Here is a 13,681-nt window from a genome sequence, read left to right as displayed (position 1 = left end):
GGGTTGGGGTCTCTAGTACTACCCGGGGTTCGTACTTGTAGTGCGATACACTTTCTTCGTTCAACTGGTATTCCTTTGCTAGCTTCTGATGTATTATTCTGGCTGCTTGGTCGTGTCTATGAGTGTACTCAGTCTGGGTGATGTGTTGGATCGTTTCTGAAGCCAGGTGGCATCGTCGACATGTATCATCGGACACTCCGGGCTCCTTGGCAATGCATTTATATTTTCTATTGTTTCTGGTGTTGATTACCTGGTCTTGGATGGAGAGCATGAATCCTCCAGTGTCGAGGAAGAGCGTCCCGCTCGTAAGCCATGCATTGGAAGCAGTTCTATCTATGTGATCTTGATGGAGTTCATTGTCGTGTCTGCCATGGAGTGTCTTCTCTGCACATCTTTCTAGGGTCGTTTGTGCCTCCTGGTTGGGAGGGGACTCCTCGCTTAGGTTGAGTGGGGTATACCGCTTGTCTATCTTCCTTATGGCCTGGTGGAGTGCTGCTGTGTGTTTCTGGAAGTAATCTTTCGTGTTAGCAATCGCTGTTTTCTCTTGCTTGATGAGGTTTATCAGGCCCCTCCTCCTACTTTCCGAGTAATTGTCAGTCTCTCCACGGCTGACTTCGTGTGGTGTTGGCGGCTCTTGGTCATCATTGTCCTTGTCTTTCTCATGATATCCTCCAACTTGGTGTTAGTCCAATCTTTGACCCCGGAAGGAGTATGTTAACAATGGGACTGCATAAGTGTTTATGGCTTTAACTGTGTTCCCTCCGTTCAGCTTTGCTTTCAGCAGGCTTCTGAGTCTGATGGTATTTTTTGACCAGACAGGCCTTAATTTCCTTGTGCTGTAACTGCTGAGCCTGCATCATCCCCAAGTATTTGTAGGCCTCTCCCTCTGCTGTGGCTTTGATTTCTTTACCTGAAAAGGTAAAGAGATCAATTATTATTATTATTATTATTATTATTATTATTATTATTATTATTGTTGTTGCTCTTATATTATTTCTCCCTGATTGGGGGATTGCACTCCGTGACGGGTACTGCTACCAAGTACACAGGGTGGTTGTATGTCTGGTGTTCCTGTCGGTCGAGGAAAATCTCTGACTATCCCACAGGTGTTCAGGATTGCGACTTTCTGGAGTTCCTTGTATGTATTCTCTGGCAAACCTATTGCTGCTAGGCTGCTATGTAGAGTCTTTGGTACCACACCGGTTGTTGACACGATGATTGGGATGGTTGATACTTCTTGCATATGCCACATCTCCTTGATCTCATATCTCAGGTTCGTGTACTTTCTAATTTTTTCTTCATGGGTTTTCTGGACATTGCTAGTGTTCGGCACCGCTATGTCAATCAGATAGGTAGCCTTTTCCATCTTGTCCACAAGGGTTATGTCCGGTCTGTTGTGCGGGATGGTCTTATCCCTTATTATGGCACGGTCCCAGTACAGCTTGTGGGTTCGGGTCTCTAGTACTGCCTGGGGTTCGTACTTGTAGTATGGTACACTTTCTTTGGTCAGCTGGTATTTCCTCGCTAGCTTCTGATGTATTATCCTGGCTACCTGGTCGTGTCTCTGAGTGTACTCAGTCTGGGTGGTCATCTTGCACCCCGCGGTGATGTGTTGGATCGTTTCTGAGGCCAGGTGGCATCGTCGACATATGTCATCTGACATTCCGGGCTCCTTTGAGATGTATCTTCTGTAGTTTCTGGTGTTGATTTCCTGGTCTTGGATGGCCAACATGAATCCTTCAGTCTCGGGGAAGAGCGTCCCGATTGTGAGCCATGCATTGGAAGCAATGTTATCGATGTGATCTTCATTGTAGTGTCTGCCATGGAGTGTCTTCTTTGCACATCTCTCTATCTTCGTTTGTTGTACCGTTTGGGCCAGAGGGGTTTCCTCGCTTAGGTTGAGTGGGGTATACCACTTATCTCTTCCTTATGGCCTGGTGGAGTGGTGTTGTGTTGTTCTCGAAGTAATCTTTCAGGTTAACTATCAATTTTTTCTGTTGTTCTGTCAGGTCTATCAAGCCCCTTCCTCCCTCTTTCCGAGGTATTGTTATTCTCTCCACTGCTGACTTCGGGTGGTTTTGGCGACTCTTGGTCATCATTGTCCTTGTCTTTCGCATGATATCTTCTAGCTCGGTGTTAGTCCAATCTGTGACCCCGAATGTGTATGTTATTACTGGAGTTGCATAGGCGTTTATGGCTTTAATTGTGTTCCCTTCGTTCAATTTTGCTTTTAGCAGGCTTCTGAGTCTCTGATGATATTTTTCGGTCAGGCACCTCTTGATTTCCTTGTGTTCCAACTGCTCAGCCTGCATCATCCCTAGTTATGGTGTACTCTCTCAGACCAACCCCTACAATAATAGCCCCAACACTCGACGGAACTGTAATATCTGCCACTCCTACACATGTGGATTTGGGAATAGTATTTGACCCAAAACTCCGGTTTCATGATCATGCAGACAAGCTCACTTCCAGAGCAGCCTCTCTCCGATGGCTAGCTAAACAACAACTAATTTATGTTAAGGAGCTGCGTGTAATTAAGAAATATATCAGAACAGTAGTTTATTCTCCACTCCTCTATGCTGCTGAAGTGTGGGCATCAGCAGCTACTACAACGAAGAAACCAATCCTCGCAGCAGAATTCTGGCTACTTAAATGGGCTAACTGGAAAGCTTGTCTCCCACCACAGGACAGAACTACAGCCTTAGCTACCTCACTGGGGATGCAGCGACTGCCTGCTGGGGATGCAGCGACTGCCTGACATCATTGAAATACAACGACTGATAGCTACAGTGAAAATGATCACGGGCCAGATCTCCACACCGTCCATTTGGGATTCGTGTTACTTCATATCTCAGACCGCTTCCTCCCAAACCAAATGCTACCGGAAGTACAGCACCTCGACGCTGACCTCCAGAAGTTTTGCAGCAATAAAACCTACAGGAAAGAAGTGTTAGCAGCTCGCTCCAATCCCAGAATCTAATGAGAACAAGTTCGTGCATCCTCCACACCAGCTGCCAAGCTATCCTGTGCCACGACAGAATTCGTTTTACAGAGAAGTGCCATTCATATATATTATATATTTTTATTGAAAATAAAATTGTAAATAAGATATTTTATTGTAAATATAACCGTACGATGTCACTTGTAAATATAGTTAATACTGTGTAATGTGAGGAAGTGTAATGACGTTTACATGTTACATTTTTAAATTTAGAATGTGCATTATCCATTATATATATCCTGATTTAAGCATTACTATTATCTAATTATCTATTCTGATGTGAGCCCCTGGCCGTTGGCCGTGATGGGACAATTGCAACTTTACTTAAATCTATATATGTATTAATCTAGTTGCAATAAAGATGTTCTCTCTCTCTCTCTCTCTCTCTCTCTCTCTCTCTCTCTCTCTCTCTCTCTCTCTCTTATTTGTAGGTCTCTGCTTCTGTCATAGCTTCGATCTCTTTACCAGTCAGCAACTGGTAGTTTCAGCCAGCTAATTTTCCCTGGTGCAGTGTGTGGGTCTTGCATTTTTCTAGACCAAATTCCATCCTGATGTCCTTGCTGAATTCTTCGGTGATCCGGAGTAGTTGCTGGAGTTGCTTCTCGGTTGCCACGTAGAGAGCTTGATGTTATCCATGTACATCGGGTGGGTGAGGGTGTACAGGTTCTTTCTTCCTTCTTTGAGGTTATATCCATACTTGCTGCCGTTGAGCATGGTGGATAGCGGGTTCAGTGCTAGACAGAACCATAGTGGGCTCAGGGCATCTCCCTGAAAGCATCCTCTCCTGATGGGGATTGGCCTGGTTGTGATGTTTTCGACCTTAATGGTGGTACTCCATTTTGCCATCGCTTCTGCTAGGAAGTTTGCTACTATCGGATTGACTTTGTAGATGTTCTCTATTAGCGAGCTATGAGACACGGAGTCAAAGGGTTGTGGTAATCGATGGTGGCTGTGTACATGTTGCGGCGCTTCTTGTAGGCTTGCTCCATAACCGCGGCATCTATGGTTAATTGCTCCTTGCATCCTTTGCTCAGCCGCTTGCACCCTTTCTGCTGTTCGCCCATTATGCTCTGGCTCTCCAAGTGTTCTGATATCTTCCTGGTTATGCAGCTGGACAGGATATTGTACATTGTTGGGAATCAGGTGATTAGTCTATATTTCGCCGGGTTTCTTGTATCTTCGTCTTTAGGTTTCAGATATGTGATTCCTTGAGTGAGAAACTTCGGGATTGTCTCTGGGTGCCTTATCATTCGGGTGAACTGCTCTGCGAGGTGCTTGTATGTGCAAATGAGCTTCGTGTACCAGTAATTGTGGACGTTATCTATTCCAGGAGTTCGCCAGTCGTGAGAGTTCTTGATCGTCTGTTTTACTTCTTCCCGAATCTCCCACCCTCTCATTTCTTGTACGTCCTTGATTTTCTTGCGTTCTAGTTCTATCCAGGTGGCTGGGCTGTTATGTCTTACTTCCCTGCTCCACATGTTTCCCCAGAACTTCTCAATCGTCGTCTTCTCGGGTGGTCCGTTGCTTTCTTTCCCGTCTTCTCCGAGATTCTTGTAGAAGCCTCTTTGGTCCTCATCGAAGATTCAGTTTTTTATTTTCCTCTGGGAGCTCTCTTTGTATCGGCATAGTCTCTTGTTAAGTGCAAGGAGGTTCTGCTTAAACGTGTCGAAGTACTCTCCTTTCTCTGATTTTTTGTCTCATGTTTGCTGTGAACGCTGTCTCTCTTGAGGATGCTCTTCACTTTTTTTCAATTAATTTCTTACTCCTAATGCCCCGTTAGTACTGGGTCAATTGGCCTATCTTGCCTCTTAATTCTTCTATCTTCCTTCTTTCCCAAGCTGGTGGTTCCTTCTGTTTTCGGTTCTTCTGCTGTTATTCTCTCACTTCTCTTCCATTAATCCTCGTGGCTACTACCGCAGCACAATACGTGGCTGTGTGGATGGCCTCCAGTGTTGCACCATTGATATCGAGGTAATGCGGTATTATGGGCGATTCAGGTGGTCTGTGACTCTCCACAAGGTTCTGTTCGGCCTCTGCTTCGGTATCACGTGAGTCTTTCTTTGTGGTGTCCATTCCTTCGAATTCTGTTAAGGCCTTCTTCCACTCGTCCTCTATTCTGGATATCATGACCTCGTTTATATCCACTTCAGCTGCTGTGGGTTGTATTTCTTCTTGCTCTTCCTCCTCTGGTTCGGTGGTGGTATGTTCTTCCTCCTCTGGTTTTGTATTGATCATATTCTTTATCCTTGGTAGTTGATCGCTCAAGTCCTGCTTGATTTTTTCCAAGATTGCAGGAGCTATCAGGTTTTTCGTGACGATGGTCCTTCTCTGGTCCGCTATTCGCTGTTCGGTGACCTGAATATCCGGGAATCGTTCCAGCCGCTTGGTATGTAGTCTCACCCTGTAAGTTGTCATATCGGTCTCCAGCTTCGTTATTTCGTAGTATGCTTGCATGATGTACGTATTAATTTCAATGCTCCATGCGTTGGCGTTTTCTCCCTTCATTGGTGATCACTAGCGCAGCTGCGCAGGAAGCACTTCCAATTGGTGGGGCTGGATGGTCTTGCCCTTCTCGTGGTAGCCATACGGGGGACAGCGCCACTCGGTCCACTGTTTTCCTGGGCAGTCCGTCTCTGATTTTTCGAATCAACCCCTCTGCCTAAGGCCTAAACGCGAGTGACTTTATCCTGCGCCACACTCGATACAGTATGATTAGTATTATTAATCATACTGCATTATAATAATACTGATTATTATTATTATCAGTTTCATTTTGATATTCTTAATAGTAATAGCCGTATAGTGCAAGGAAGCCACAGGCCTTTGCTGCACTGGACTCAAAAAAAAAAAAAAAAAAAAAAAAAAAAAAGAGTAGATAAGAAAATACAAATTGTTTCCTTCCTACAATCTGCTTTATACCTCTTCTCTTATAATTTGAATTTATGCCTCCGAGTTCTGGAACTCTCTATAACAGTGAAAATTCCGCCTTCCTTCTCTTTACTAACCCCTCTCAGAGCCTTATAAACCTCAATCAGGTCACCTCTAATCTAAGGTAGCCCACATAATAGGAGTCTTTCCTCGTATGGTCACCCTTTTGCGGATCTCACAATGCCAGTTGCCCGTCTTTGGATATTTGCAAGAACTTCAATGTCTTTTTTTCAGATGAGGTCTCCATATCTGAACAGACTATTCCAAATGTGGTCTTTTCAGATAAATAACAATAAAAAATCCTATAAAATTTCATATTCTGAAACTGGAAAGTATGAAATTTTGTGACCAATTTGCCTTTTCCTAAAAAACGAAGGCGTCTGGTTTGTGAAAAATTATGGAGATACAGTATTCTTTAATTACAGTTTAGAAACAAATATACAAGTATACTGCGAAGACACCAAAAGGATTACAGAACCAAAATTCTTAATACTGTGTTCCAATGAACTATATTTTTGGTAACCGCCTGTCCCGAATTTTGCTGAATTGCTGGTCTTTTGATACTGTGTGACTATATAAAGTTTATTTACAGCATTTAATGGCTTCCTGCAAATTCCTGTATAACTGGATGAGTACAGCAGTTTTTGTTCAATCTATGTCCTGTTCTGTGTGTGTGCAGTGGATGACTGCATTTTAACCTATTAAATTCTCTCTCCTCGGGCAATTTAAAATTAAAATTTTTTTTTTTTATTTGCTTATTTTTCATTATCTGTAGATCGCTCTTGTTTTAAATTCCTCCTTTGAGAAACTCAAGTTAATAAATCTTTTGTACCAAAAATTAAAAAAAAAAAAAAAATAAATAAATAAAAGTGCTATGATAATTTTAAAAAATCAAAAAAATTTCGACATTTTCAGTTTTCTGAACTTGTTAAAAATTATTAACAAGTAAATTACCAAAAAAAAAAAAAAAATTGCAACAACACACTTCATTCCGAAACGGTCACAATCGCAGAAAGAATAATTCCGAATAGCATTAACAAATTAAGACAGGAATTGTACTATCAAACAATTATATCTTAATTTGCTATGTAACATTCTCGAGAATATTCTCAAAATCATTGAGAATTTACGAATTTTCTTCATAGCCAGATCATATGATTGAAATTTGCTATTGAGATGGATTCCTTATTCTTTAAATCACTAATAATTTCCATGAAGGTTGATTTTTTCTGCTTTATTTCATGTGTACAGAGGCGATTGATTTCTCAACAACTCGTCGATATCATGATTTTATCGCTCCATCGCAGGTCCGAAAGATGTCTGGAAGTTGCTAAGGTACATACTTAAGTCGTTCGGGGGACATGCCCTCCACAATAGTGACAACAACTGTTCCTACAGGTTTAAAATACTGTACTTCGTTTCTGATGTTTCACTAAAGCTGCATTTATTGTCACTCTGTAATTTCTTTGAATGTTTTGGATATACACTGAATGGAACTTGGCTTCGGCTACATCATGATGTACATGTTATTTTTATACAAACATCGTTTGAATATGCTATGATCTCCTAATTATTTTGCATAAATATAATTAGGAGATCATAAGCAAAGATACCATCAATATAAATGCTGGTGGTATCTTTGCTCTTTCTCAGGTGGTACACATAAGGGGACATAAATTTAAATTAAAAAAGGATGGTTGCAGAATTGATGTGCATAAATTCACATTCAGCCAGAGAGTAATTAAACACTAGGTGGAACTGGACAAGCTTATCACCTAGTTGCGCCCTCTGTTCACGCAATAGTCAGAATTTTATAGGTGTTCAAAATGATGAAAAATTGAAATTCTGTGAAAGCGACCAAAAATCAAGATCTAAATTGTGTTTCAGAAGTAAGACTAAGAAAGCAACAGAACTGTATGAAAGGCGCAGAAAAGTGTAATGCAAATACTATACAGTCAATCTACGAGGACTGCCTGCCTCAGTGTTCCTAGGTGAATGTTTCAAAATTCTACTTAAACTCATAATGAAAGCCTAACTAATGCTAATTATTGTTTATGATATCGGAGGTGGACTAAAATCATAACTGTGAATTCTGGGATGCTAGGTGGTGTCTGTATTTTACGGTTAAAGTATGCTTTGAAATTAAACATCGTTGATATTAATATCGGAAAAGGAACATATTAAATTCACTCCTATTTATATTTTGTTTCTTTTTGAATACCTGTCGATATTTTCATTCTGTAAAAATATAATTGTGTAAAAAATATATAGAAACTATACAAAAAATTAATCACTTGTGGTATTACGGCATATACAGATTGAACACAAGTATCTATGCTTATTTGTTTACAGCACTGAAATTAGAGTATAAGGTTAACCCGTTTTCTCTATTTACAGATATACCAGCTGTGACTAAAGAAGGAAAATTTCTAAATTAAATGAAGACGCAAGAAAATCTTTCCTCCACGAAAGATGGTACAGAAATGATGTTAATGAATGCCAAGAAGGATCGATAGCATTTGACAGGTCTAAAGGAAACCCAGTGGGAGAAGTAGCTGAAACAACAAGAAATCAGTGGCAGAATTGTGATCGAAAGTCTGCGCTAAGTGATCGTGATCTGCGACGAATACTGCATCTAGTGAACAAAAGATAAATTCAGACCAGGCAAGAACTACCGCAAGGACCTCATTAGTCACTTTCTGAGAGAAGCTGTGAAGAGAATTGCGCAACATGGATATCTGGTGTGGAGTACCCCGAAGTTGACCACGCTTAATAGCTGCTCATTTGAAAACTCAGCTAGTATGGGCCAAAAGGTATAAAAACTGGACTGTAAATTACTAGAAAGGCTCACTTTTTCTGACAACTCCAAATATTGCCTGTATGCCAGGCAGAGAGTTCATAGTAAAAGCAATGAGGCATTCCATCCAGAGTGTGTGCGAGGTGTCGTACAAGCTGGTGGTTGGTGAGTAATGCTTTGGGGATGTTTTAACTGTTAAAAAGTGGGTCCGTACTTGGAACACCAACTAGGATGAATCAGCCAGCCTAATTCATCCTAGCTGGATGATCAGATTGTGCCACTTGCTCAACATTTTAGGGACACTCGTGATATTGATACTTCTGTATTCTACGATGACAACTGTTTAGACGACAGGTTGTCTACTGTTTTAAACTGGCATAGGGAACGAATGTAGGGCATTTACATTGACCAGTCGAGTTACTTGATTTAAATCCTATAGAGAACTAACTTGAGCGGAAAGTGAAAACACGATAACAGCATCTACGAAACCTGAATGAAACGAACTATTTTTTTTTTTTTTTTGGAGAATGGCCTAATATTGATATAAACTGTTTAAGGGGGTCTAGTGGAATCCCTACCAATGAGAATTCATGAAGCGATTCATGCTTCACACGCACAAATTATTAGTTAAAATTACAGTGGCTAATTTTTGTCTGGTATTTGTACATCTCTTATCGTATCTTATTTTTTTTTTAAATCTTATTATTTCATCGCTCAGTGCTTCTATGATATAAAATAATGTGTGAGATACTTTTTTCTCCCACACCACTGCTAACGTTGGTCAGGGGCGGCGCCATCTCCCGGGTTAATATTAAGCAGAGAATGAGAGAAGCAAACAGCATTACACACTCTGGCAAAAATTTAGCCACCTGTGTAAATGTTTAATTAATAATATGTAATCCCTCCGTTAGCACGAATAACTTTACGAATTCTCGTTGTTAGGGCTTCAGCTAGACCCCTTAAATAGATAAATATTAGGCTACTTTGATAACAATCGAGTCCGTAATTCGTTCAGGTTTTTCGTGGATGCTGTTGCGTTTTCATTTTCCATTCAGGATAGTTCCAAACGTATGAGATTTAAATCTGGTAATTTTTGTCTAGTTCCTTGTCCCAGTTTAAAACTGTCCTGTGAACTGGACAGTTGTCCTGGAATACAGTAGTATCGAAATCGTGAGTGCCCCTCAAATGCAAAAGGTACAACCTAATCATTCAGAATATTTGTACAGTGAGCCTGGTTTGGTATATCAAGTAGGGAACCCAGTTAATAATAAAACATTCCCAAAGCCTCACTAACCCACCACCAGCTTGAGCGCCACCTTGCGCCCACTCTGAATGAAATGTCTCATTGCTTCCTCATAGCGCCTGGCATCGTTTGGGTAAGGGCAAAATTTTAATTCGTTAGATCACATAACAGTTTCTCAATCATCATCGGTCCAATTTTTATGCCTTTTAGCCCATATTAAGTGGATTTTTCCCCTTTCTTATTTTCCCCGGGGATTGTACTCAACTTCCCACCACAAATCTGCTGCTGATTTCTGATTGATTTCGACTCGCACCATTCCTTAAAACTGTTATTACTGTTCTTTCTGAAACACCAGCAAATTCAGTTACATTCGTTAAAAGAATGTCCTTAAGACCTGCTATTGTCACTTCTTGTCACTCTACTCCATTTCGTTGATGTTAGTGCTGCTCAGTAACACCTTTCCGGCGTCCTGTTTTTCGTGGTGGAAACCCTTGCCTCTTCAGTCACAGCTGGTATATCTATAAATAGCGAAAACGGGTTAACATTATACCCTAATTTCAGTGCGTTAAGCAACAATTTTAATGACACTGATCTTCCTGTTGAAAAGCCGTGTTGATAAAGGAATGAAATAGTCAGAGAGGTGCTTCTTGGGCTATTGTGTCAAAAATTTTAGTAAGCGCTTTAAGTAGACTGATGGCAAGTCGACCTTATAGTTTTCGACCTTTTTGCTTAGAGTTAGCTTTGTGAATAAAGACCACACTTACCTCTTGCAGTGATCAGGAGAGGTCGAAGGGATACAGCAAATACTTTCCTCTGGACTCTAGACTAGAGGAACAGTATCGTTCTATTAACTACACAAGCGCCATATTAAACACGGCATTGAAGAGAAGTGCGACGAAGATATGAAAAGGAAGATATGTTGCAGTTAATGAGTGATATATTTGTCAGATTAGCAGCAAAGGAGTATTTTGTTCCCCCCCCATGTTACTTTCAGTACATTAACTTCATAATTTACTTGAGTTTGAACTAAAATTATTCTGAAGAAAAGCTGAGAGTTTCAATTTATTGGAGTATACTCAGTTAAATCGACACATTCCAGTGTATTATATTTGATGTATAGTCAATATATAAAATCCAGGCCGTCAGTGAATTGCACTTTTATTACAGACTGGAGGTAGATTCATAAACTAATCAACGATCACGAAATCGGAAAGTATACAATTATTGCTCAGAGGCTCACATTTTAACGTTGGGGCAAAAAGATGAGAAAGAGTTACTATATGATGATCAAAACCGATAAAATTTTTTTAACATGATGCAGATAATGGAAAGCTGATTGGAAAATTGAAGTCGCAAGAAAAAATACCGTAACCTCATATAAAGATTTTTAGAACCGCTCATCAAATAGAATTTAAAACTAAAGAAATTTCTTTATTGTTATTGACCTGAAGAAGTTATCTTTCCTTTGATCATATATTTAACCAAATGATATCACTATCAAAAGAATAGTTCTGTCCACCACTTCTGATATCACCGATGATCGACAGTAATAAACTGATTTAAAACCGGTATCCTTTTGTATTAAAATTGAAAACAGTTTATAACGAAACAGGAAAGTTCATAACGTTTTATGGATCCAATTAAGTTTTGTAATTTCCCCTTTTCTTTTAACATAAAATTAGTTATTCATTACCACTGTGATCGAATTTTACTTATGTGAAGTAAACTATATAAAAATAGAGAAGTGCTGCAATAATGATTCTTTTTTTCTTCTTTTCAAGGTAATCGCTATTGAAATCGACAGTGATCAGGACTTACAACAGGAGGAATCCTTGAAGCTTCCTGCTGAACATCGTTCATACGTACCAGATGACGATGAACTGGTTCACGGCCCGCAAGAGTCTTGGCCAGGTGGCCGTCCGGATATGCCCCAGATCAAGGCACTCAATGTAAAGTGTGAGAAGAATCACATGAAAGTGAACGTCGAGTTCAACAAGCCATTTTATGGAATCATATTCAGTAAAGGCCATTACGGTGATCATCGCTGTGTTCATTTACCTCCTGGCACAGGACATCTTGTGGCTAACTTTGATATATTCATTGGAAACTGTGGAATGACTAGCAGCCAGCAGAACAACCACGGTCATAGTGGAGGACTGTACATCGAAAATACAGTAATAATTCAGTATGATCCACAAGTGCAAGAGATCTGGGATCTGGCCCGCCGTCTTCGCTGTACATGGTACGATTACTATGAGAAAGCGGTGACTTTTCGACCATTTCACGTGGATATGTTAGATGCTATCACTGCAAACTTTCTAGGAGACAGCATACAGTGTTGGATGCAAATCCAAATGGGAAAAGGGCCATGGGCAAGTGAAGTTGATGGCATTGTCAAAATTGGCCAAACCATGACTATGGTCCTGGCAATTAAAGATGATGAAAACAAATTTGATATGCTTGTACGTAATTGTGTTGCACACGACGGGCACCACCAGCCTATTCAGTTGGTAGATAACCGTGGATGTATCCTTAGACCTAAGATTATTAGCCGCTTTAAGAAGGTGAAGAATTTTGGTGCTTCAGCCTCTGTTGTTTCGTATGCCTATTTTCAAGCTTTCAAATTCCCTGACTCAATGAACGTACACTTTCAATGTGTAATTCAGGTTTGTCGCTATGAATGCCCAGAACCACATTGCGCAGGCGAGCTCAATGGAGGTTATTTGCCAGCTCCTCGAGATCCATCTGCAGCCTATTCAGAAATAAAAACAACTGTGCGGGAATCCGACAAAACGATTGATGATCACACACGACAGTCTTTGGCAGTGCTACAGACTAAATATAAGACTGCTCCTGGAGGCCATCTTATAGCCAACATCAATAGGAAGAACGAACCTATTCCTTCCAAGGATGCTGATATTACTGTTTCTGGGAGATATGCTATTGCTAAACTGGGAGGTATGCCTAGGGCAAATAATGCTCCCATAATACGTCACAGAAGACAGGCAACCCAGATGACAAATATTCAAACACAGAAGGTTATTCAAGTAGTTTCCCCTGGTGATGTTGCGTTCCGGCTTCCTACGGGAGATAATGATACATTCTTGGATATTTTTGCTACTCGAGACTTTCCCGATAGCTCAAACATATGCATGTCGACCCCTGGCTTTGCAGCTGGAATTGTGTTTTTTATCCTCTTGTTGGCCATGTCCACTATCGTAGCAGTATTTTTGTTTTTAAGACTGCGTCATATGACGGGAAAAGACAAAGAAATTTGTGAACAAGTGATCTCTTACGAAAGCCACATAACGCCTCAGTTAGTTGCTACACTAGCTCAGTGAATAGTTAAACTCTAAAGAGATATTCCAAATAAACTGAACAAGGAGGGCGATGAAGTTTCAAATGTGACAACAGAATCCTGTGAAAATGGATAATAATGTGTAATCGCACATTTTATTTATATTGGTGTCTCCTAATCCGTGTAATGAATAATGTTTAACTGTAAATAAGACTGGATTTTTTCCTTCGCATAAGGAATTAAAATGTTCCTGTTTATACTCCGGCACGACCACCAGGTCAGAGGAGTTTACAGTAAATCACGAATATAATCATTAATCGTATTTAGCAGCCAAGGGCTTGAACGACGGTTCACTCATAGAGTATGTGCCACTGCACTCTCACTCCTGACTACTCGGCTACGTTTCTTCAATAA

The 13,681-nt window shown here is 40.5% G+C and overlaps 1 protein-coding gene across 1 annotated transcript in view; it reads left to right on the top strand.

The window, feature by feature from the left end:
* The window catches only part of LOC150080826 (cuticlin-5-like), a 45,983-nt gene extending 32,632 nt beyond the window's left edge, over positions 1-13,351 (top strand). The window contains exon 2 of the mRNA XM_090380833.1: positions 11,751-13,351. Within this exon, the coding sequence (XP_090236959.1) occupies positions 11,751-13,310 (1,560 nt within the window). The 3' untranslated portion in view covers positions 13,311-13,351. The remainder of the gene's footprint in view (positions 1-11,750) is intronic.
* The last annotated feature ends 330 nt before the right edge of the window (positions 13,352-13,681 follow it).

The sequence above is a fragment of the Mastigoproctus giganteus genome, chromosome 9, assembly GCF_048544385.1.
Source record: "Mastigoproctus giganteus isolate SK-2022 chromosome 9, ASM4854438v1, whole genome shotgun sequence".
Classification (NCBI taxonomy): domain Eukaryota; kingdom Metazoa; phylum Arthropoda; class Arachnida; order Uropygi; family Thelyphonidae; genus Mastigoproctus; species Mastigoproctus giganteus.
The sequence above is the reverse complement of the archived record's forward strand: the minus strand, read 5'-3'. Positions and strand labels throughout refer to the sequence as shown.